General features: G+C 39.3%; 1 protein-coding gene across 27 annotated transcripts in view; it reads right to left on the bottom strand.

Annotated features, from left to right (window-relative positions):
- The window catches only part of DST (dystonin), a 490174-nt gene that overhangs the window by 341602 nt on the left and 122669 nt on the right, over window positions 1-25903 (bottom strand). For 3 of the 27 annotated variants that reach the window (XM_053222649.1, XM_053222651.1, XM_027057531.2), the window contains exon 1: window positions 19425-19659. The exons of 20 other annotated variants lie outside the window; for them this stretch is intronic. In XM_053222649.1, coding sequence (XP_053078624.1) covers window positions 19425-19515 — 91 coding nt within the window. In that variant the 5' untranslated portion in view covers window positions 19516-19659. Of the gene's footprint in view, window positions 1-19424; window positions 19661-25903 lie in introns of those variants that run through there. 4 more of the 27 variants (XM_015070143.3, XM_053222655.1, XM_027057534.2 and 1 more) reach the window with 2 other exon arrangements.

Here is a 25903-nt window from a genome sequence, read left to right as displayed (position 1 = left end):
TTCCTTTTCAAAACTGTGTCCCTAAAGGACCACATACCTTTGTCTCTAACTGCACCAGACAGGGGCCTCGCTTTTTCTGTCTACCAAAGCAAGAGAGATTCAGTATTCTTTAAAAATAACAAGTCTAATCTGCCATGATTCACTATGAAGGCCACCTTAAGGAGATAAAAGTCAAGTGCCAAACTGTCATCAGATATAGTCCACACATCTCTTAAAATTGTTTTGACCTTCTGACATTACTTAGCAACTCAAGTCAATATCAACAAGCCCACAGTCAGTCTAACTGAAACACAAATATTAACTTTCAAACTAACAGTCAAGTACTCAACTGCCCATTGTATGTCATATGTTGGGCCCTAATGCGATAAATACACACATAATGTGTTCAAAGAGACCAACTAAATGTTTCGAGTTATGTTAAAAGTGTGGCAATGTTTACAGAATGGAGCTTGCCAAGGAAACAGGTTGGCTGGGCCCTTGAGACTTACCCTACCTGGTCAGGACCAGAGAGAAGGGGAAGTACAGCATATGCATCTATCTGGGTGCTTAAGTAGCACAATGACTCTCTCAGGGCAGCTTGATTAAGTAGAGAAAGCATTAATCTAGAAATCAGAATATCTGGGCTCCAGTTCCAACTCTGGTGCTAACTAGTTCTATGAGCTTAATATTTCTGAGCTTAATTCTCAGACATAAAATGCAAGAGCTAAATTACACAATCTCGGCTCTATGATTCTGATCTACTGTTCTGAATAAGTGTGCTGTCACTATTAAAGAATCTTTCCTCTCTGCCTGGCCTACTATGGTAACATAGTTTTATTAAGCTGACTCAAATTTAAATACCACATAAACAGAAACATTTACATTTAATGTGAAAATATAGAAATGTTATGTATCCCATCTTAATTTTCCAGCTACCAACTTTTACATTTTTAGGGTTATACCAACACAAAGGCAAATGCATGAACAAAGACCATACTTTTTTCCTTTCTGTACCCTTCACAAAGCTGAGTTCCAGAACTTCCATCAAACAGAAAGAACTTAATAAACATGGATAAATTTTATATAAAAGACCTTGAAGATTTAAGTCTACATTTCTATAGCCTACCTAACTATAATTTTAAAAAATCAATACAAAATTTAAATGCACATGAGCCTTAAAGAGAAAGGGAGGACCTTCGACTTCTGAGCATCATAAAGTAACAGGGGCTGGATTTACTTTTCCACTTTACAAAACTATTTTTGCCTTTAAAAAGAGAGATAAGGGGCACCTGGGTGGCTCGGTCAGTTAAGCGCCCAACTTCAGCTCAGGTCATGATCTCACGGTCTGTGAGTTTGAGCCCTGCGTCAGGCTCTGTGCTGACAGCTCGGAGCCTGGAGCCTGCTTCAGATTGTGTGTGTCCCTCTCTCTCTGCCCCTCCCCTGCTCATGCTCTGTCTCTCAAAAATAAACAAACATTAAAAAAAAAATTAAAAAGAGATAAAATTTATGAAACCACAACTTTTGAACATTAGGCAGTGGGCAGAACAGATGACAATGATCTTTGAGAAAGGGGAAACAAAACAAGGTGAGCCCTGCTATCACCCCAGCTTACTGCCTGGATAAGTTTCCAGGCTACAGTGTGTGTGTGTGTGTGTGTGTGTGTGTGTGTGTGTGTGTATTGGGGGGGGGGGGGGGTACAGCTAGAGATGGGAAGAGAAGAGAGCCAGTAGTCTCCCTCAGTTGAGGAGACAAGGGTTAATCTGAGGAGGTTAAGACAACCAGAATTTGAAAGGCAGAGAACCAGAAAAACCTGCACAAGAGCAAACTCTAGAGATATGCAAGCAATTGTATCTTTATCTGACTGTTGTGTACACTATACATAAGGAAACTAACAGAGATCAGGTAAAGAACCATCAGAAAGCAACAGGCAGAACACAAAATGGTATTGCCTCTGTAGTGGGGAAAATCAACCCTACACTAAAGCCTGCTCTGGTCCTGTCTAACAAAACCTTAAAAACAACCCCTGACAAGATTGCTTCATTCTAAATATTTAACTATATCCCAAAACAAAACTGAGAAACACTTAAAATAACACATTAAAAAATTTCAGCACGTGGAGCGCCTGGGTGATTCAGTCGATTAAGCACCTGACTCCTGATTTTGGCTCAAGTCATTATCTCACAGTTTGTAAGATCAAGCCCTGTGTCAGGCTCTGCACTGACAGAAGGAAGCCTGCCTGGGATTCTTTCTCTCCCTCTCTCTCTGCCCCTCCCCCACTTGCACTCTCTCTCATTCTCTCAAAATAAACAAACATTTTGTAAAAAGAAAAAAAATAAATTGGCATCTATATAAAAAGTTATCAGCATGTAAGAAAGCTGGGAAGTAAAACCTATAATGAGGAAAAGTAATCAAAGAAACAGATCCAGAACAAATAATAGAAGTAGTAGACAAAGATATTAAAATAGCTATTAATACACTTCATATGTTTAAAAAGATAGAGGAAAGCATATTAAGAGAAGACACAGAAGAAATTTAAAAAGACCCAAACTGAACTTAATAGAGATAAAAAATACACTTGGTTGGATTAACAGTAAATTAGACACTGTAAAAGAAAAGAGTAATAAACCTGAAGCTAGTAACTCTAGTTAGTTAGGTTAAGAAACTGAATATGGAAAATTTTAAGGTCAAAACCCTCAGTGGAAATTCATTCATTCAACAATTTAAAAAACAAAATAATTAGTGAGTATCTAAAATACGCCAAATATCATGATAAGCACTGGAAAGATTTAAAAGACTTAAATTAAAAAAAAATATTTTCCACAGTTTCCCAACTTAGTTTTGCAAACCTCAAGAGTTTTCAATATTCCCTTATTTGATGATCTTATAAACAAATATGCATTTTGTTTTCCTTAATCTCCCCATTGTATTTCCATAGCATTGTTTACTATCAGGTACTAGAGTAAGTATATTATAACGATGGGGTTAGCTTATATTCCAATCCAAAGAAAAAGAAACTGTGTTATAATGGGGCTCTACCATAACGTCTTTATTCCTACTCGTTAGAGAAATAAAACTAGATGAAACAAGCTAAGGAATATAGGGCATACTAGCTTCACCAGGTAAAGAGCATACAAAGTTCCTCATAAGATACTTTTTCCTACTGAATATATTGCACCTTAATTGTTCCAGAATTCATCTTGCTGGTTTTCCCTTATAGTGAGATTTCCTAAGGAAAGCAACATCACCCTTTTCATCTTTGTGTATATCATGGGCACCCAATATTATTAAATAAATGAATGAAAAATTAAATGAGATTAAAAACAAACAGGAACTCTGGCTAAGGACCCCACTTCTTAGAGACCATTATTACATTTCTCTGCCCTACTCAAGTCAGGGCCTTCTCGCCCCAGTGGATTCTGCCTAAGAAGACAGCCTGCAAGTGTACAATCAAATCAAATGATTAAAATGATAGCTGAGGTCATAATGAACCACCTCAGCCATAAACAACCACACAAACCATAAGTCTGTAAATTGTTTATGAAAGTGCCAGATGGTCTATTAAGGCAATGTCACTTAATACCCACAATGTTGCTTATAAATTATACCTATCAAGATCCCATGGATGAATCTTTTCTCAAAAACCAGCACTGTTTCACCATATACAAGCAAATATTTAATAATTTTCTTCTTTTAAACTTTCCACTTTATTTGTGGTGGTATTTATATTTATTACAGAAGTAACAGATACTTTTTTCAATTGTTAACTACAGAGATTGAAAAATAAAATCTCACCCCTTGGAGCTGACTGTTTTCAATAGTTTGGTTCCTATCTTTTATAGTTCTATGTTTTAATACAGATTTTTTCTTTTTTTATGAAAATGCCATACGTATCAGTCTTCTGTCTTTTAATTTTCTTTAAAAATATATCAGAGAAATGTTACAGGGAAATACTTAGAGACCTCACTCATATTCTTTATTAGTTTAACATAGAAATATCAAATTTTATTCAACTATCCCCTACTGAGAGTCATTCAGGTTGTTTTCAGTATTTCGCTATCATAAATAATGTCATATTCAATATCTTGAGTTTTACCTGCCACAAAGATCCTAAAATTGTGGTGGGCCAAAGAGTAAATGTGTCTTCAGCAGCAACCTCCCCTCCCCAAAGATGGCAGCAAATCACGTTATAAGCATGCATGAGAGTAGTGTTTCCCTACATTCTTGCTAGTACTGGACGTTACACTATGCTAAATGCTTTTTTAAGATGATGACAGGAGTCCAAGTCATTACTAACTTTAAAAATATATAGTATTTCTTGTTTTCTAAAATCCTTAAACTTCTCCACAGACTTGCCCACTGTCAAAAATTTGCCAGTTATCTTCAGTTAACCAATGAGCAGGGCTATAGAAATTTACTTATAAGTTCCAAACAACCAACTTATAACACATTTTCTCTTAAAAATGCTGTTTAAATAAAGATGAGATATATTTTTAATTTAAAAAACGGTAAACAAAATTCTTGATGTATAATATATACTGACACTTTGTAGTTAATCTAGAATAATTAAAATATATAACATTGGATCTATTTTCTAAAAATTTCATAAATACATACAATAGGGGTGTTCCTATTGGAAATACACTTTCCAAATCACATCCTTCCCAACCATATTCTTACCTGCTGTTATCACAGAAGGAACTGAGGAGCCTGGGACCCTCAGAAGAAATGCATATGAGCAGGGAAGGAGTTGGGGGTAAAAGATGAGGAATGGAGTCAGGCCACCATTCATCTAAAAACCCCTATCTCCCAACTTCCTAGAAACAGCAAGAGCTAACCTCCCTCTCCTTTTTTCTCTACTCTTTCCCTCTCCACAGCCCTGCCTCACACACACACCACAGGCCTATTTGAGTTGTGAGCAAACTTTCCATCCCTTCCACTGCCACTCCTACCTACCTTCTAAATGTATTAGAATTCAGGCCACATACCGTCATATTCTCCTCTTCAGTCCTGATCCACAGCAGAAGGGAAAGGTATGATTCCACGCAATCCTCAAAATGCAGGCCACAGGGAAGGGGTAAAGTATGGGTGTGCTCAGTGGCCCACATACCACCTTCCTGGAGCCTGCATCTGATAGTTAACTAGGAAACAGCCAAATCTACATGCTGATCAAAAAGCTGCAGCCAAATTGTCACAGGACCTTTCAACATGGAGGGATATTTTAATTGCATATTATAATTCCAATTTATATTAAGCCCAATCTATTTCTTAGAGCCCCAGAACACTGATGAGCCTGCTGCATTACTGACCTAACACGGGACCCTAAAATATACAAACATCAGGGACACCTGGTTGGCTCAGTTCATGGAGCAGGTGACTCTTGATCTCGGGGTTGTGAGTTCGAGCCCCACAATGGGTGTAGAGATTACTTAAATAAAAACTTAAAAAAAAAACATATCAAATCCATCACTGAAAACTCAGCATTCTTCTTGCTGCATGTCTAGAATAACACGGTCATTACGACTTCTGCTATTGCCTGACTTTCTCCACTCATTTCCTTACTAATTCCCTAGCCAGCCATGGCTTTTTCATTAAGTGACTTAGATATACCCAATGAAAGCATCCCTTCTATCTACCAGCAAGTAAAGGAGGAGACCAAGCAATGTGGAGAACCAGAAATCAGGAGACCCCAAATTAGATCTCGCTTTACCCTTTGCTGGTCCCACTTCCCTGGACTTCAGTTTTCTCGAGTGTAAAGTGAAAGGACAGAAAGTGAGCACACTCAATGTTTCTATCTTTTCCATACATCAACCATAAGCCATGTACTTCTCAAAGGCAGGCAGGTAGGAAAGTACAGTCAGGGTTAGATACAGAAGTCTCCAATAGCTCTGTTCCTTTGGGAGGTAGGGGAGAACAATGGAAGGGAAAAACAAATCTAAAAAGCATGGGCATGAGCAATCCCCGAGAATGAAGGCGCTTCAAAACTAAACATGACAATCCATAATCCTGAGGCTGTAACTCCATCTCAGACTCAAAAAAAGGCCAGCCAGGAACTATTTGCTCACATTCATTACTAAAGAATACTAAGTACCATGAAAGAAATCTTCCGTTCAACCAGAGATGGAGAAGGAAGCTCGAAGGAAACACTTTAGGCCTTTCCTCAAAATCACGTATGGTTATCATTTAAGTAAACCCAAAAGAAACACAGACCTAGACATGTAATAACAGTGCATAGTGACAGAACGGATGACAATCTTAAAACTTCCAAAAAGAGCTCATATGCACACATCTGAAGTCACCAAGTTTACATATCATTAATGCATGTGATGAGAATGAAAAAACTTTTAAAAATATGAATTTCTTCCAAAGTTCTACACCAATCAGTGTTACAGATAAACCTAATCCTCCAAAGCACTGGTTAATTCAGTACCATTAATAAACAATACAGTCTTGAAGACTAAGCACAAGGAAATGAAATACACATGCAATCAATGATTTTCAAACTATATCACAAATCCTGAAGGCATTTAAAAAAGGTTTTCAGGGGTGCCTGGCTGGCTCAGTCAGTAGAGTATGCAACTCTTAATCTGGGGTTGTGAGTTCAAGCCCCACATTGGGCTTGGTGCCTACTTTAAAAAAAAAGTTTCAAAAAGAATCAGTAATAGTTTCTGAAAAAAACAAAAATCATGAATATGGTAAACATTTCAAAAACTAAAAATGAGACAGATGCCATAAACAATAAATGGAAAATATGTCAGAAAGTGATGTCAAGGATAAATGGACAGATCATACCAGTATAAAGTGAAACATTCACAACTCAACAAAAACATAAAAGATCACTAACTTTCTTGTATCTATCACTTAAGGATCTAACATACTTGTTGGCACACCAAAACACAGAATAAGTATTTTCTAAATGAATAAATGATGTATCAATTCATTAAAGCAAGTATTATAGGATGATAAGAAACCTTGGCAATCATTTATTTTAATTTATAAACCCATCCAAATCTAGTTAGTTATCATAAGATTCAGGAATGGAAACCTGATTATTAGTCATTGCTTTCTTTATTGTTGAATTTCTAAAACTCAGAGTAATTAGAATTTTTAAGTTAGATATAAAACTCAAGAATCCACTCAATCATGAATTAGGCACTTCCTTAGAAGTAGTTCATTGTTAAGTGGCTTATATAATCTATGATTTCTTTATTATCTTGAAAACTTTTATTTCTGAAGTTTGTAATTAGGTCAAAAGATATCACCGCAATAATATTAACCAAAATCCACCAGGATACAAAACTGCTTTCATGGCACTGTTTATCCCACTACATAATGGAATACACAAATCAGTCATTAAAAATGTTTTGAAATAATATTTAATGGCATTAGAAAATGCCATGATATATTAAGTGAATAATAAGCAGGATACAGAGCTTTACACACAGTGGCCCAAATTCTTAAATGTTCTATATTAAGGAGAAAAGAGAAATGAAAAAAAAATAAATATGTCAGAACATTACATATTTGGATAACAGAACTACATATTATTTTTATTCATATTTTGTATATTTCCTTATTTTCCAAAAATGTTAGCGAGTTTGTATCAGATTTTTCTTCTCACATTCCCCCAAGTACTTACACATTTCTTCCTTTTCCATTGAGTAATACAGAAATTACACCCTTTAGTGAATAGGACAGTTTTTCCGCCTAAATGTTAAACCCTGTAATTTTAAGAGTTGCTTCTATTAACGATGGAAATAAAGGATAACAGAATTTTTCCCTCAAGTAACTAAATCCTCAACAGTCAGGAATAGAATTTATCACTAAAATTGATGGATTATGGATAGACCAAAACCATGTTAAAAATAAAAGCTTATGGATTATGGAGAGCCCAAATCTACATTACATAAAAAGTAAACCAGGGTGCCTGGGTGGCTCAGTCTGTTAAACATACAACTTCAGCTCAAGTCATCATCCCATGGTTCAAACCCCACATCAGGCTCCATGATAACAGTGCAGAGTCTGCTTGGGATTCTCTGTCTGTCTGTCTGTCTCTCTCTCTCTCTCTGTCCATCCCCCACTCACACTTTCTTTCTCTTTCAAAATAAATAAATAAACTTTAAAAAAAAAAAAAAGAAGTAAACCATACTTCTTCCTAAACATGGACATGTACCAATCCCAGCACATATTCAATGGCTATTCACTCAAACAAGGAATATTCACCTCTTATCAGAGACATTACTCATAATCTATATTATTAATAACTTTGTATATAAAGATGGGCCATAATTGTCTATAGTAGAGTGCTCTTCCTGACCAGCTATCAGAGAATCAAGATTCTAGTCTCCAGTCAGCCACTGAATCAATGCAATCATAGGAACCTGTTTTCCTTGGTTATAAAATAAGGGCACTGGCTTTTATGTTACTTGTCTGAGAGAATTGTTATATGAATCTTATTATATCAAACACATAAAGATATAACAAACACATAAGGTACTATAGTTATTATGGTCATCAGCCTAATTCAGAGTTTCCTAAACCATGTTAAGAGTATCTCATTCAACCTTTACATTTGCTGAGCCACACCTTAGAATTATTTCTCACTACTAAGTCCTTAGATTTGATAATATGTGTGATATTAGTAGAGTCCTTAAAAATAGAAGATAAAATTTTTGACTTAACACTGATACCTAAAAATGAAATGTGTGGTTTAAAGTATTGATTAAACAGGGGCACCTGAGTGGCTCAGTCGGATGAGCATCTGACTTCAGCTCAGGTCATGATCTCACGGTTCAGGGGTTCAAGCCCCGCATCAGGCTCTGTGCTGACTGCTTGCTCAGAGCCTGGAGGCTGCTTCAGATTCTGTGTCTCCTTCTCTCTCTGCCCTCCCCTGCTCATGCTCTGTCTCACTCTGTCTCTCAAAAATAAATAAATGTAAAAAAAAAATTTTCAGTATTGATTGAATCATTCTGATAATATTTTCCTACAATTGCAGAGTGAATGAAACACCAGGTCATACTGCCCAGATGAAATGGTAAGGTGGAGAAAGCCCTCTGCTGATGCCATCCACCCCTCACAAACAACACCAAGTCTCCTCCCCTTACTGAAATTCTGTTTTCCTCAAATAGCCAACTCGGCTAGTAAAACCCTGGAATGTTCACATTACTCCTCTTTTGTGGCACTCACTTATAATGCGTAGAGCTGGTCCACCTTCCTCACCAAAACTGTGTCTTTGGGAGGCTACAGTCTTGTAGTTCTATGTTCCTCTTCCTTCTGCAGACCCTAGTTCCTCTGCACATTTTTAAAGCACATGATCAACAAATATTTAGAATTAAACCACATATTCCAGCCGTGCCTGGGTGGCTCAGTCGGTTAAGCATCCAACTCTTGATTTTGGCTCAGGTCTTGATCTCACTGTTTGTGAGTTCGAGCCCCACATTGGTCTCTGCGCTGACTCCATGGAGTCTGCTTGGGATTCTCTCCCTCTTCCTCTCTCTCCGTGCCTCCCCTGCTCTGTCTCTCTGTCTCTCTGTCTCTCTCAAAATAAATAAATAAATAAACAAACAAAGAAATAAACAAACTTTGGTCAGGGGGGTGGGGAAGATCATAAAATGAACCGCCAAATATTTCTTTTATCATTCACCTCTTTCCCCTAGCAAAGGTAGTCGATGGTGTTCCAGCATTCATCAATGTTCACAGTCTGTGGCTCTTCTAAAATACGCTGAAAGAAAAATCAGGTAATCTTGTTCTACCTCTTAACTCACATGATTTTAAAACTCAAACATGATCACTTAGTTAAAGGCACTGTCTTCAGTTTAAGGGACAAGAGTAAAACTTTGTGTTCTTAGATATTACATACATATAGCTTTACACCCAGGCTATAATCAAATCGCCACAACAAAAACTTGCTAAACAACTAAAGCTAACAATTATCTATGTAACCCTACTTCTGATCACATTTTAAATAAGTAATCCAATATCCTAAGAGTTGAACTTTCATATGTTTTGCAGGACATGGACTACTAACTGCAGTTTATCCTTAAAATAGAACAGTTCAACTAATTTTAGACTCAAGTGCTATAAAGCATCATAGCTGCCAACCAACTGGATACCTGAATCGTAGCAGCAGCATATGCAGATAACTGAGCAAACTGTCAGATAGCTGAACTCTGAGACACCACATGCAATCCTCTGAAGTAGCTACAATATTTAATCCATGTACCCAAAACAAAATAGTAGTTAAAAACAACATGACAGTATGAAAGGAAATAATCAGGGCCTTATTTATTTAAATAATATCTATAATATGCAATGGTTTATAAGTGTCAAAAGGAGGCAACTGTATAAAAAGTCATTAGCCATTTGCAAAACACATATCTACTAAAAGACCATTATCTAAAACATACAAAGAATTCTTAAAACTCAACAATAAGACAAACAATCCAATTAAAAAGTGGGCAAAAGGCCTGAATAGACACCACACCAAAAGAGTAAAGATGGCAAATAACCATATGAAAAGATGTTCCACATCATATGTCATTAGGGAACTGCAAATTAAAACAGTTCAAAACCATTTCACACCTTTTAGAATGATTAAAATCCAAAACACTGACAACACCAAATTCTGGTGAGGATGCAGCGCAACAGGAACTCCCATTCATTGCTGGTGGAAATGCAAAAGGGTACAGCCACTTTGGAAGACCGTTTAGCAGTTTATTATAAGATAACAAAGCCTTACCATACCATCCAATAGCTGTACTACTAGGAATTTACCCAAATGAGTTGGAAACTTCTGTCCATATAAAACCCGGCTCACAAATGTTTATAGCAGTTTTATTCATAACTGACAAAAGCTGAAAGCAAGAAAGATGTCCTCAATAGATGAGTGGATAAACTGCGGTACATCCAAATAATGGAATATTAGTCAGCAATAAAAAGAAATGAGCTATTAAGCCATGAAGGGACGTGGAGGAACCTTAATTGCCTATTACCAAGTGAAAGAATCCACTGTGAAAAGGCTACAAACTACATTGATTCCAACTAGAGAACTTCTAGAAAAGGCAAACTATGAAGACTAAAAAGATCGGTAACTGCCAGAGATTCAGGGAAGAAGGAGGATGAATAGGTAGAACGCAGAGTATTTGGGGGCAGTGAAACAATTCTGTATGATACTGTAATGGTAGACACATGATACATGCATTAGTGAACCCTAATCTAAACTATGGATCTTAATAATACATCAGTATTGGTTTATCAATTATAACAAAAGTACCACACCAATGCAAGATATCAAAAGGGGAAACAGTAAGGGGCGAGGAAGGAGTATATGGGAACTCTCTGTACTTTCTGCCCAATTTTTCTATGAATTAAAAGTACTTTCAAAGTAGTCTATTCACTCAATAAAATAAAATAAAATAAAATAAAATAAAATAAAATAAAATAAAATAAAATAAAAGCTACTGGCCTAGGAGGAGCCAGAGGACTTGAGTCATCTATATAATCTCTGCTGCTCAGAATACTTCATATGTACTACTTTATCCCACCTTCACTGAGCCAGTGAGGTAGACTTGATGCATCAGACCTCAGCAGGTTAATAAAGGTAGGACAAAATAAGCCACCAAGTAGTAGTATTCCATGCCAAGAATCAAGAATGCATACAGTCACACTGGCATGGCCAGCATGGAGAACTGTAACACTGCAAATAAGGGCATGTTTTAATTCACTGAGACAATAGTATCTTTGTAAAATGTCTTTAATACCAGGATTCACTGGGAAATATTTTCACCCACTAGAGAAAAATCAAGACTTTGTCAATTCGCTTTGACGATTCTTTCCAGGAAACATTTCAGGCATGTATCAAAGCGGCCACATTCATTGGTGACATTTACAAAACTTAATTCTTTTCAAAATCTCAACCTAAATACACACTGAAAATGCTCATCTTAAAATTTGATTTTCCTTTCATGGATATCTAATAATTAGAATTTATAATCCAGCTAAGATATATAACAGTTCAATCTCCAAAGTCTATTTAACACTTGAATTGAAATAAATCTCTACCAATTTTTAAGCTATTAATTTTAATGTCATGCATCCATTTAACACATCCCAAGCAGTTGTAGTATTAATCAAAATCACAATCCTAATAAAAATTTTTTCATAAAAACAACTTCTGCAACATTTACCAATGGAATGAAACTCAAAATATATAGTATGTCAAATATACACTTTATGTTCAAATGCCATGGCCACTATTTACAGCAATATGATCTTAGGAAAATTAACTTCTCTAAGCCTCAATATCCATATGGGCAAAATGGCAGTAGTTGTAGCAAAGATGAAAGAGTTATGAGAATTAGAAATTATACATATATAATTCATTCGCAATACCCAGCACTGTCTGGCATATAAGTAGGTAAGCATATAAATGGTAGCTATTATTTTTACTATTTTCAGTTAGAAATTAAAAGCTTCACCCAAAAATTAAAGGATGGCTTAGAACTTACAAGATCATGTAACTACTGCACTTCTTATATACCAAACAAAACTGACTACAAATCTGAAGTTTACATGGGAGGGGAAAAAAAAGACTTTTTGAAATAAAACCAAACACTACAAATTACTGAAATATATTGAAAGATTTGTTTTTAATAACTTACAGTTATTTCTATAAAGGATCTTAAACCAGCAATTTTATTTGCTTAAAGAAAACAAATTCACTGCTCTAAGATACTACAAATCCTGCTCAGAGTATTCCAACAAGATTGATAAGCCATTACTTCAGGAGCCCTACATTAAATGGAACATTCCAGTTTTCTAGGTCATACTACTTGCTGTATTTCCAAAGTCAAGCAAAACAGCATTCATACCATTTCATTACCAAAGAAGGTCTAATAATCATTTATATTAAAAATTTGTTTTGGGTCACCTGGGTGACTCAATCGATTAAGCATCCAACTTCAGCTCAGGTCAGGATCTCACAGTTTCATGAGTTAGAGCCCCTGCATCGGGCTCTCTGCTCTCAGTGCAGAACTCGCTTTCAGACCCTCTGTCTCCCTCTCTGACCCTCCCTTGCAGTCTCACTCTCTCTCAAAAACAAACGAACATTTTTTTTTAATTGTTTCAGGGGCACCCAGGTGGCTCAGTTGGTTAAGCAACCAACTCTTGATTTCAGCTCAGGTCATGATCCCAGGGTCATGGGATCGAGCCCTGCATGGTGCTTTATACTGTCCACACATGGACCCTGCTTGGGATATTCTCTCTCTCTCTCTCTCTCTCTCTCTCTCTCTCTCTCTCTCTCTTTCTCCCTCTGCCCCTCTGCTGCTCACTCACACTCTTCTCTCCTCTCTCAAGATAAATAAACTTTAAAAAAAAAATTGTTTCAAAAAGATACTTTCTAATTAACACACTACACATTTTTTTTTACACAAATTAAAAAGAAAACGCTCCAGGCTTCTTCAAATGTAACTTCAACAATGAAAGTTACTGCACCCCTTCCCAGTCCCATACACAGAACCAACCAGTCAGCCATCCTGTCAACTTCTATAATTTCTCTTGAATCAGCCTTCCATTCCAACCACCATAATTATACAGCAGCCTGTCTCCCTACTGTCACCAAAGTTATCTCTCTAAAAGCTATTCTCACTGGTAACATTCTACTGAAGATCATTAGGGTTCCCTTCCCTACCTACAGAATAAAGCCCAAACCTGATCCTCAGTGAGGCATTCAACACCCTTTCGATCTGCCCCAACGTAACCCTCCACATTCACCCACTTCCATTTTCCTACAACCTCTACACACTTGCATCTCAAAAACTTATTGTGCACTTTAGCCAAATGCTCAAAATGGATTCTATGGTTATAGTAATGAAATGGAATGGTCACACTAGTCTTTCCTCTTGGAGCTTTCCTCCCTGGTACCTTCACCTCACAGAGTAAAATCCCTTTCGACCATAAATACAACATCCAACGCAAGCAGAATTACTTGCTTCCTCTTCTGAAAGAGACAATAGTAGGTTGAAAAATAACAGCAAATAAAATTACATTAAAGAAATAAACTAACAAATGGGGCACCTGGATGGCTCAGTCAGTTAAGCATCCGACTTCAGTTCAGATCGTGAGTTCGAGCCCCATGTCAGGCTCTGCGCTGACAGCTCAGAGCCTGGAGCCTGCTTCAGATTCTGTATCTCTGCCCCTCCCCCCACTCACACTCTGTCTCTCAAAAGTGAATGTTTAAAATAAAATTTTTAATAAAAAAAGAAATAAACCAAAAAAATAAATAAATCCTTATTCGATCTGTTATAGAAATAATGATGTATTTCAGCAGATAGCTGCCTGAAATTCCTTTTTGGAAGTAAGTAGCATGTGATTTCCTAGTTTACTAAGAGCTGAGAAATGGACACAAAAGCCTTTCTTTTCAAAAGAAAAGTCCCATATAACAGAGGTACCCAAGTTTCTTTTTAATTAATAAGAAATACTAAATATTCTAAACTACAAATCCTCTCACTCAATTCGTTCATCAGACAAACGGTCAGATAATCTTACACATTTTTATACTCAGTTGTAGAGCTAAAACAGAAAGGAACACCCAACAGCCTCGATACTCTCCATCTTTCTGTCACCTCTATAGCTTCGGATGTTTTCACAATCTTCAATTTCATGAAGACACTTTGGTCAAACAGTCCAGCTCTCCAAAGCCAGGCTCCTGGGCACACATGACCCAAACGCAGAAACACTGAAGTTTCTTTGCCTGGCTACAGATTAACTGTAAGACAATAAATTGTTCCCACTGCCTCTCCTTACATGTCATTTATTACCTAAAACATCACCACTGAACCAGATAATAAGCATCTCCACATTGCTCAAATAAAAAAACTTTCAAAAGCATAAAGCTTTTTTAAAAGTCCCTGGGTAAATAAATGTTGAGAAATCTACAAAAGTCTAAGTCAAAACAAAAGAAACCAAAGGAGCATCAGTCTGATATTTTGGGTTCAATGTTAAATTCACTAACAATATCTAATAACTGCAAACATTCCTAGACTGATAGTGTTCCTTATGGTAGGAGGCAATGAATAAATTATTTGGCCAATTTGAAATTACTTTCAAATCCATGTTGTAACATTATAAAACATTCAACTGTGTCATTTTGAAAATCCTCAAAGATTTCAGCAGAGCTCTCAGATATTCTCTTAAATTTTAGCAAAGTCAAATATATTGTGTTATGGTCGTTAACATGTGCCTAAACTTTAAGTTTTGAATTTCAGGGCAGATACTTTTCCGTCTGTGTGCCAGACACTGCTGGTTGCAAACTCTATATCCATTTTTTTCTTATCCTTTAAACCAACACAAGTTCAACTGTGTTCAAGCGGGTACTTTCCTAGTCTCCTATGCAGATAGCAGTGACCATTTTAATAGTTCCCGTGAAGGAGATACTAGTGAAAGTTGCTAAGTGGGCTTCTAAAAAAACTCTTTAAAAGGAGGCCAACTCAACTAGTTTGCACCTTTTGTCCTTTGTCCTTGCACTTCTTCCTCCATGTGGAAGTAAGACACAAGGGATAGAAAAGGAGCAGCCATCTTGTGATGACAGAATGACCACATGATACACAAGTGGCTAAGCAGCAATATAGAAGTCCAGGTCCTGTTGGCAAATCGAGGTATCCTTCAACCCTGGTCTGCCTACCTGCCTACCATGACCTCTCAGTACCTGATACAAAGAAACACTATCATCTGTTTTCTGTTACAAACAATCAAATACAATCCTAACACTTACTACCAGATTAAGCCTATTTCATTCATTAAAGGAAAAGAAAAAAACCAAGACTAATACTGTTATAACTAGCTACAATATAATACTATCACGATGCAGCACAGTTGAAGTTCACTATTATACAACTATTACATTAACCTGTGAGCAGAGCATGAGCAGGTGAAATGTGAAATCAAGTTTTTGGAATCCAAGTGAAAACCACTGAGCAAGATCATCAAAGACTACACAGTATGAAGGGAAGGAAAGTTCCTGGAAACCTTTACACTCCAACTTTCAAATCAGATGGCACCAGAGTAGTTTACACAGCAAAAGGACAGGATTTTTGCCAACCACACATCTATGCAGGCCATAAAACTGAACTTGAAATGAAAACTACAGGTGCAGTGATTCTCAGTCACCAAGCACATAAGCAGAATTACACAGCCCTGAGAGAAGGGACTGAAGCAATTACTCAAAGTTTTCATGAAAAACAAAATTTTTTTCCTTTTTTTCCTAAGTAAGCAAAGACGATTTTTACAAGTAACAAATCTGGCATGCAGCTTTCAAAGAGAATGATAGTGAAACATTTTTTTACAGTTGTGTGGGGATAATTAATTTCCGGATCAATGGGAAGACATTCATTTCGTTGCACCAAAATAAACTACCTTCTTTTTAAGTCTAAACTGTATAAAATAAGATTTGCTGGGTTCATATTAATGATGTCATTTTTCACATTTAACATCCTTTTCAAAAAGTAACAACATTGAGAAAATTAAAGCTTCCAATGACAGAGCTAACAAGCAGAATTTCACGGATTAAAGTGACAGCTAATTAGTATGAATAACATAAAAACATATAATTAAGTATAATAGTATACAGGTTTCCTTACACTGACCAGAAAAAAAAAAAAAACCAAGAGGGATTATTCTGTCCTTTTATGCTAAGCTACTAAACATGTTTTGTATTACATGGTAAATACAGTAGATAAGCTAATAAATATTAAAGAAAGCCACTGACATGGGCAATTTCTAGCATAAACAATAAGTAAATATGTTTTATTTGTAAATAAATGCCTTTACTCCCCGACTGTGCTGTTAGCTGAAGTAATGTGATGTTTTTTTAATTGGATACCCTGAATATTCTGACTGTATGTTTTATAAGAGGACTACAATATGAATCAGAGCACTGCACTCCTCTCTGCAGCAAATAGCTCTGTGTTATTCTAATTCAGCAAACAGTTGCCTATTTTTACTCAGAAGTAACTGACCAAAGCAAGACACGAGAATAGGCCACACCGTAAGTAATTAGGGCTCACCCACTTGCCACTACTGGGTTTTCTACAAAGGACTAGGTTGGAAGTCCTTGCAAGGCCATCTGAGGACTAAGCCTGACAAAACTCTCAGCTCCTAAACCCAGTACTCATAATTGCTGACAGTATAGATTATTACAACTCTACGTTTCTGACAACAGACAAATTTTGAATTTGTTCCAGCTGACTCCACCACTTACACTATTCAACAGCTGGGGCATATGATAACTTGGCAACCTGATAATACACTAGCTGAATGCAAACTCATTCTGTAACCAAGGAACTTTGTCAGAAATGAAAGTCAAAATAACCTCTCTTAAGTTCAAATGGGAATGCGAGATGTTTGAACAATGCATGATTTCAGAAAATGAGCAACTGTACTTTGAAAGTTTAGTGAACTGACACTCCCTATTCAAAGCCTACAATTCTTTCCTGATTAGATCAGCCCCCACAGCAAGTCATTGGGATCATAAGCACTATAGTGAAGTCATCGTATTGGATACTGATGGGAAATCATAACTGGCTTCAAAACACATTGGGAAACAATGAGTTTTCCAGGTCTCCAGTCTTTCATATGATACACTAACCAATACTCTTACTTTCCTTTACAAAACTAAATGAAACATAGAACATCTATAAAGCCAAGTACAAATTGATGACCTAAGCATTTTAAAACCACAAAGAAAATGAAGGAAACAATCCTCACTTTTTTCTGTGAAATTTTGGACGTGTTTGAAAAAGTGTATGCCTAAGTGCAATACTGATCATTAGGTCATAATTAAAATGAAGTGTCATGAAAACTGCAATGGCCTTCAGATCTTTAATTTTCTTTTATTTCCAAAGGCAAATAGAAACAAGCTTTTCAATAATGTCTGCTTCTGCAAGACAAGTCTAATCAGCACTTCAGTTACTGTTTTCAAAGTCACCTGAAAACAGCCACGTATCACTGAGGCAAAACTCGAGACAAAAATTCATATGGCTATAATTTTTTTCGAAAGTATAAAATGTACGTGCTTTAGAACTTTTCAACTTTTTTCTTTGAGATTTTAAAGAGCACAGGTGTGTGTCTTCAATAAGGTTTACTAGTCTATATTGCAATGTTTCTCATTTTTAGCGTTCTGGAGACAACTAATTAAGAAAGACATAAACATGAGAATATTACACACGTACACAGACATAAATGCTACCAATGTGCTTTCGCCTAAAATACCACTGCATTTGCTCAGTGGCAGTATTATACACAATAGAGTCTTGGCACAAAGGAATTCTGATTGTGCTGTTTACAAAATTCTACGTGGATTAAAAGAATGTCAATAATAAAACACATTCTAGAAAGAGATAAAACATATTACTGGGTGGGTTTTGAGATTTTTGGAGATTTGGAATTTAATCATTCAATTCAGTATTTTATATTTCTACTTTCTACTAATAGAAAACTATTAATGCGGGCCATTTTTAACCATATAATGTCCATTCAAATTACAGAAATTGAGCCCAATGCCAATATTCGAAAGATCTAAAGCCATTTGAATCCAAGATATGAATCAGACCACTATTCACTATTAATATATTAAGACTCTGTGAGCTAGCCTTGGGTGTGCAGTGTTTCGGTCTCCTTACTGTGTCTCTGTACGCACTGAAAAATGATTTCCAGAGACAAAAAGACCCTTTAAGAGGAGATGGTGCACTTTAAGATCGAAGTAAACAATACTAAAATATGAAAAATTTATCAGGTTGGCACAGAATTTCCCCAACATAAAGTATAGGCAAAAAAAAAAAAATCTCAAAATATATTGCTTTATATTTAAATTTACAAGAATCGCTGACTTAAGCCTTTCATCCATCACAATCAAATAATTTTTATGACACATAAGAACAGGTATATAGTCACAAACCATAAACTTTTTTCAAATAAAATCGTTCTAAGAAAAATGATTTGGTGATGCACTCAGTGGTGAAACAGCCCATCTATTTAAGAACCCCAGAACCTTTTGTATAGGGTTAACCAATACCCCATGCAAAGCAAGAGCAGCAATGCCTTAGTAATTCTATGGAGAATTACTCGGTACCCACCCTCCCAGGAAGAATTATGATTATGCATAGTACTTAACAGCTTTTACAAGGGAAAGAAAAATGCAATGTGCTCAGAACCCAAACCCCTTCCCCCCACGCCACAGCCTATCAAAGGGCGTCTCCAGACCATCGCCCACCCCACCACCCTTCTGTGAGTCAGGGTTACTGAATCCCTTCCAAAAAGACCTGGTCCATTCCCAAGACCGGTCCAGACACCTGTTTACCTATGCCCAAGCCGTAGTGGCTCTGGTTAAGCAAAGATAACGGTTACCCGGCTGGTGCGTGCCAAGCCCCGCAGCCCAAGCATCGGGTACCACATACCTTTGTACCTCTCCAGGACATCCTCATAGGCCTGGAGGTACTCCTGCTCCTCCACGTACAGGTAAGCAGCTGGCGAGAGGTACCCCGCCATGCCGAAGTTTATCTAAGCGATGACTGGCCAATTCCCCTTTCCCCCTCCTAACCCCGGGAGTCGGCAAGACGCTGCCTAGGGAACTGGAAAAGCGGAAGGAGCGGCACGCTGGTGGAGAGCACTGAAGCCGGAGACGCAGAGCCCGGGGCGCGAGGGGGTGGTGGGCGCCGGAGCAGGCAGAGGAAACGCCCAGGCCCCCTGGCGGGCTGCGGGTGCCAAGCCGCCGCTCCGGGGAGCCAGAGTCCCTCTCAGGTTTCAGCAGCAGCAAATCTCGGCAAGCCCGGGGGCGGCGACAAGCAGCGCCACACCACGCGGAGGAGCCTGGAGCACGGTGGGGACAGGCGAAGGGCGGCAGGCGCCGGGACCCTCTTCGGCCAACGCGGTCGCCACCCTGGCCCTGCGATGGGTGCCTGCTCCGGGCCGGGCCGAGGCCGCGGCGGCGGTGCGAGAGGACTGGCGCGCTGCCTCCGCCCGGGATGCTGCGCGGCGCATCTGCGGCATTTCCTGGCCGCCGCGCCGCAGACACTCGCCCGCGCCCCCGGAGAAAGGGAGGGGGGAGGGCGGAGGGCGGAAGGGAGGGGGCAAGCGCGGCGGTCAGCGCCCGGGCTGGCTAGGCTCCGACCCCAGCGCGGCTCGGCCCCTCCCTCCCAGGCAGCGCCGGGCGCCCCGTGGCCCCCTCCCCGGCCCGCCCACCTAGGTCGGTCTTGCTGCCAAGCACGCCCACCCCCGGACACTGGCCGGCCAGCCCGGATCCCCAAGGGTGAGGTTTCTATTTGGGACCCACAACAGGTGCCTGGGAAACAAAGCCGCAGATCGCGGTCACTGACAAGCGCAGGATACCCCCCCACCCAGCCCCTCAGCCCCTCGCTGAGCAGTCTGCGGTTCTCCCCGGGGAAGGGGTGACGCGGAGGAGAGTGGAAAATACACTTCAACCCAGCTTATGGCATAGAGGGACTCAGGTCACTCAGTGGTAGCAGCACGGAACGGGGCCGGGTGGGGGGGCGAGGGAGGGGGGGTCCCTGCTCTGGGCACATCTCGGGGGCGGGGCGGCGTGGCCTCTGCAGGTGGCCCTGCGCGTCAGGGCCTGACAGCCTGGAAGCTACTGCGCTTGCGCAGCCGGCGGACCAGCCCTCGGTCCCTCCCTTCCGCCCCCCAGAGCCTGTCGGCGCATCTGCCGCTGGGCTCCTAGGAAGCGGCCACAGCCAGGTCAGTTCACAACGCCCCCAGGCTACTGTGTCCCCTCCCTTCTTCTCTCTACCCATTATTCATTCCACACAGTACTGGTATCCACTGAATTTGAGTAAACTGGATACAATTCTCTTAACTTTGGCATGTCATATACTAAAGTGGTGAGTTTTAAGGGTCCATTGGTGGAACCAGTGGGTACTCAGATCATGTAAATGGATGTGTTTAAGAGTACTGATTGAAGTCACGCTGCCTTGGATGGCATCCTGCCTCCTTTCTGTGTGATGAGGCCAAGTTCCTTATCCTCTCAGAACTTCTCCATCAGTAAAATGGGGGGATAATAGTGCCTACCTTATAAAGTTGTGGCTTTATACGTGTTAGCTACTATTAATAGATAAATCAACTCATTGTTGACCATCTGACTTATGACAGCTTCACCTTTTGCCCACATCTTCCTTCCCTATTTCTTCCCTTCATATGTACTGACCTTTTGTCCTTAATGATATTTTTTTCCTTTCCCTTTCAGTGTTGCGAATCTGGAACATTTTCCATTAACTCTTAGATGGGAATGAGTACTCACTGAAAAACTATATGCTCTCGAAAAAGACTTATTTGAGTTATAACTGGAAATCTTTACTTCTCCTGAGCAACTGGCCTACTTTTGTTATTCCAAACAAAGCAAAACCGTATCTCGCCTTTCTACCCTGACCACTGGCTTATAATCTGAGTTTGAGCCCATGTCCCACCAAGCACTTAGGATCACTAGTTTTCTTGCAACTTGGTATGTGTTTATGTACACATTAGTGCATGAAGTAATACACATGCGTTATTTGTGACACCTTCTTAAAATGAAAGAGTTAGCAATTAGATCCCTGAGACTCATTCCATTTATAGACCACACACAGATCTCTCAAAACTGTTTTGTGTCCTTCACAATGAGTGGGGTCATTGAGGGTACAGTCTGAGTCTTCATCAAAGACTGAAACCCAGTAGCACTCCGTTTTGTGAATATAATCAGTGCTCTCTTAATTGATTTTAACTCTCTGTTTAAGGAACCAGTCAAAATGAACAGCAGCAGCAGCATTTGGGCTTTTCTGTAAAAACAGCCTTTGCCCCATGCATGCTTGGAATGGTAATATTGGGTCAACCTGCTAATAATAATAGTCTATTCCATATGGAAGCAGCAGTTAAGCACAGCAGTTAAGAGGCTGGCCTCTGGAGTCAAGAATGTTTGAATTCAGATCATAGATCCACCACTTCCTAGTTGTATAATCTTAGGAAGAGTCTCTCTTCCTAAGTCTCAGCAGGTTTCTGCACTGGAAAATGGAGAAAATAATTATACCTACTTCATAAGGTTGTTGGGAGACTAAATGAGATAATGTAGTAACTGCTTCTAAGAGCATCTGGCCATCAACAAACTCATTTATACAGCATTTGCCATGTGCCAAGGAATTCACAAAAGGTTTTACATTCACTACTTTATTTACTCACCACAGCTATAACCCCCTTTGATAAAGAAAATGAAGCTGAGAAAAATTCAGGAAATTGCTGAAGAAAACACAACTGACTAATGATAGAGGGAGAATTAAAATCCAAGTTTACCTGAGTCCAAAGTCTGACTCTGCTTAGATCCTTCAATTCCCACTTCAAAGAATTTACATGGGACAAAAATCCCTATTTTAAAACAGCACTGTCACCAACAAACCATGTACCTTTATGGGCACTTCAATACTAAAACACCCAACTTACAGGGAACCCTGTAACTAAGAACAGCAGATCTATATTGTTCTTATGTAAAAGCCATTTATACAATGGATATTACAAAGCCCCATTCCTCACACTTCGTCATCTTATTCTCACACTGACCCTGTGAGAGAAAGGAAAGGTATACAGTCTCAGATTTTAAAATGAGAGAACTACAACAAGTGCAAAAGCACTTTTAAAATCATAAAGTGTCAGACATGCGACACCAGCACCAATAAGATTCTCCAAAATGTGAACCTGATTATGTCACTGCACTGCTGAAAAATCTTCCAAGAATTCCCCCACCCCTTACAACACAAATAGTCCAATCTCCTCAACATTGCACACAAGCTCCTCTATAATTTCTGCTATTCCCTACCAAACTCCATGCTTTACTACACATATTACTTGAAGTTTCCATTTATCATATTTTCCCACTTTTTTTAAGCACTTAACTCTGATTTCTAGATTGCCTTAAAGTTTCCATTTAAACACATCTCCCTACCTTTGTTCTTGTGGTACCATCCCTCTGAAGTGGTGTTCCCGTTCCCTCTATTTCCATCAAACTCTTCAAATCTCACCTCAAGTGGCACTTCCCCCCAGAAGCCTCTCAGGAACCTTCCCTCTCTGTCCAAGCTAGTTAGACTCTCCTCTAGATTCTTTTCATATTAGGTACTTATAGTCATTACAGCTAATCTCTCACACCATGTTGTAAGTATCTGACAACACATCCAGTTATCATACTGAACAAAAACTTCCTTAAAGGCAACAGTATGTGCTTTTCTTCATTTTATTCCAGGACTAGATAAATTTTTATTAAATGTGAATTAATTAAGGTATCCCACAGACCATATGGTCTTTTTGACTCTAGGCATTTTCATGTTCAATTCTATCTTTGTGACCTTAAAAACAAATAAAAATATTGGACTTTCAACTCCTTTATTACTAGGTAATGAACACTATTGACAGCCTCATACCATTTCTGAACCTCATCCCATGTCTTACTAGGGATGAATTTCAAAGACGGGGTGAGTTTTGGGCAGACTGAAAATGTCTAATAAAGTTAAGAGTCAAAATCTTTTAATAGTATGTTTTCAAACTCCACAGCATCAAATTCCCTCCACTTATCTTCACACGGGGTGATCAGCAGTGATCTTATCTTCACATGGGGGTGATCAGCAGTGTATTTAACACATAATATATCTGAATTTCATATTTTAGCCACATTATTATTAAATAGATATTTGAAGACCGGCCTCCAAGTCTCTGCTCCCAAGGTATGATTATTGTGATTTGTGTAGAAAACAGCAACTTACCAATATTTATTTTAAATACAGTAGCACATTTCCATAGTAGGGCTGCTTATTCTATTCATAATTTTGTTTTCTTTTTGATTAATATCTTAAAAGTATGTAACTTGAGGGGTACCTGGGGTAGCTCAGTCTGTTGAGTGTCTGACTTCAGCTCAGGTCATGATCTCATGGTCTGTGGGTTCGAGCCCTGCATCAGGCTCTGTGCTAACAGCTCAGAGCCTGGAGCCTGCTTCGGATTCTGTCTCCTCTCTCTGCCCCTCCCCTGCTCACACTGTATCTCTCTCAAAAATAAATAAACATTAAAAGAAATTTTTATAAGTATGTAACTTGGAAGTCTCAAGTGCATTAATAACCACTAACTTCACAGTGATCCCCACAAATAACTCGACAAACATTTTACGAGTAAGACATGGCTCCTGCCCTCAAAGAGTCTGCAGTCTACCAACATCAGCAGCTACTTGCCCACTGCATCCCACCAGAACTGCCAATTCTTCCATTTCTTCCCCATCTGCAGGGTACAATGACAGTCTCCCCAACTTCTCCTGACTTCCTGCCTAGTTGTCTTCCTCAGCTTATATAATGTCATTCCCCCTGACAAACACCTGATCCGTCCTGCTCCCATAACCCCTTCCTGCACTAATTAAAGCAAAATATCCACTTCTGCCACCACTATCAAAACCCTCGAGCCAAAAGCACCTCTTCCTTCCACAAAAATGCACAGAACACAGGTATCCTGTTCTGATGGGCCAGGCTTTCCACAAAGACCCAACAACTTCTCTCAGTACCCTCTTTTCACCTATCTTCCCTTTCTGCACAGCCAAAGATAGGGTGGAGTCACCGTCTCCTCCTCTGCATGCCCCGGACCTGCATGTAGTTGGGGGAAAAGAGGGGAGGTACAAGGAGTCAGGCCTCAGTGACTAAACATTTTTTAGTACTTGAGGAAGGCAGTGAGAGCTAGGTCTGTCCCAGCTCCCCCAAGCCACCCCTGTTCACTCTCACTTGGCTCCAGAACAGTCTCCCTCCTAGATCCTCCCTCCTCCTACCCTTTCCCGGCTCCACCCCTCCTCTCAAAGGCCTGGAAGAGAACAGCCAGCATCTCACAACAGACAGAAGAAGCTCAAGGCTGTTGCCCCAGAAACCCAGACTACAGAATGGCTGGCTGGGCGCTGTTTGTTTTTCCCGTAATCAGAAAATCCCACTGGGGGGACCATCGGGGGAGTCTCAGCTGCTGTGGTGGCTGGGATCTGGACTATTCCCCACCAGCCCCCTCAGAGGAAGATAGAGTACCAACTTTGCATTATAGTGGAAGGCAAAAGAAACTGGGTGGGCACCCCCACCCCAGGAGTGGAAAGAAGGCCAGATCCACTGACTGCAGAAACTAGCTCTGGAAAAAGCCTGACCTTTGGCCTTTGCAAGAGCCCCAAAAGACTTACACCATTTCTGAGAGAGAGAGAGAGAGAGAGAGGGAATTATTGAGGGAATTGAGGAACAATCACCCCAGGAAGCAAGTCTCATGCACAGAACACAGAAGAGAGAACCACACTAGCACTGCAAGGTTGGAGGACTGGTTTCCTCAGTGTTCTCAGCTTTCAGCTGGGTAAAACAAGCCATCCCTTCTGGTTCGACTTTTACAGCCAATGCAAGGGAACACCGGTAACAGAACAGAAATGTTGGCACCTCCCATAAATTAATTAATCAGGAATGCATGATGGCTAAGCCCTGAAAAGCACCAGGGACAGAAAGCTGCTATGGACACATGATGCTGACAGCGATGCTACATTAAAAAAAAAAAAAAAAAAAAAAAAAAAAAAAATGGCATCCAAGTTGCTGAAGTACCCTCTACAATCCTGGGTACCAAAAGCCAGGAATCTACCCCAGTTAAATCTGCGTAGCTCAGTGTCCCTGGGCAAAAATGGAAAAGAAGGCAGCTTTCTCACAGCTTCTAGCAAATGCACTAGGAATCACGTAAGTTAATACTTTCAGAATGTCACAGTAGCTACAACGTGTAAATAGGAAAGTTTAATGCAGATGTCTGTAAATATCCCCTTGCATTTCAAAGGTATCAATTCATCCAACCCGAAGACAAGGCCAAACAGCTTAGTCACCAGCAGGCTGGGCAAACTGCTTTCTCGATATAAATCGGGCAT

Source organism: Acinonyx jubatus, chromosome B2 (assembly GCF_027475565.1).
Source record: "Acinonyx jubatus isolate Ajub_Pintada_27869175 chromosome B2, VMU_Ajub_asm_v1.0, whole genome shotgun sequence".
Lineage (NCBI taxonomy): Eukaryota > Metazoa > Chordata > Mammalia > Carnivora > Felidae > Acinonyx > Acinonyx jubatus.
Note: the sequence above shows the minus strand (reverse complement) of the source record. Positions and strands in the feature narration are given on the sequence as shown.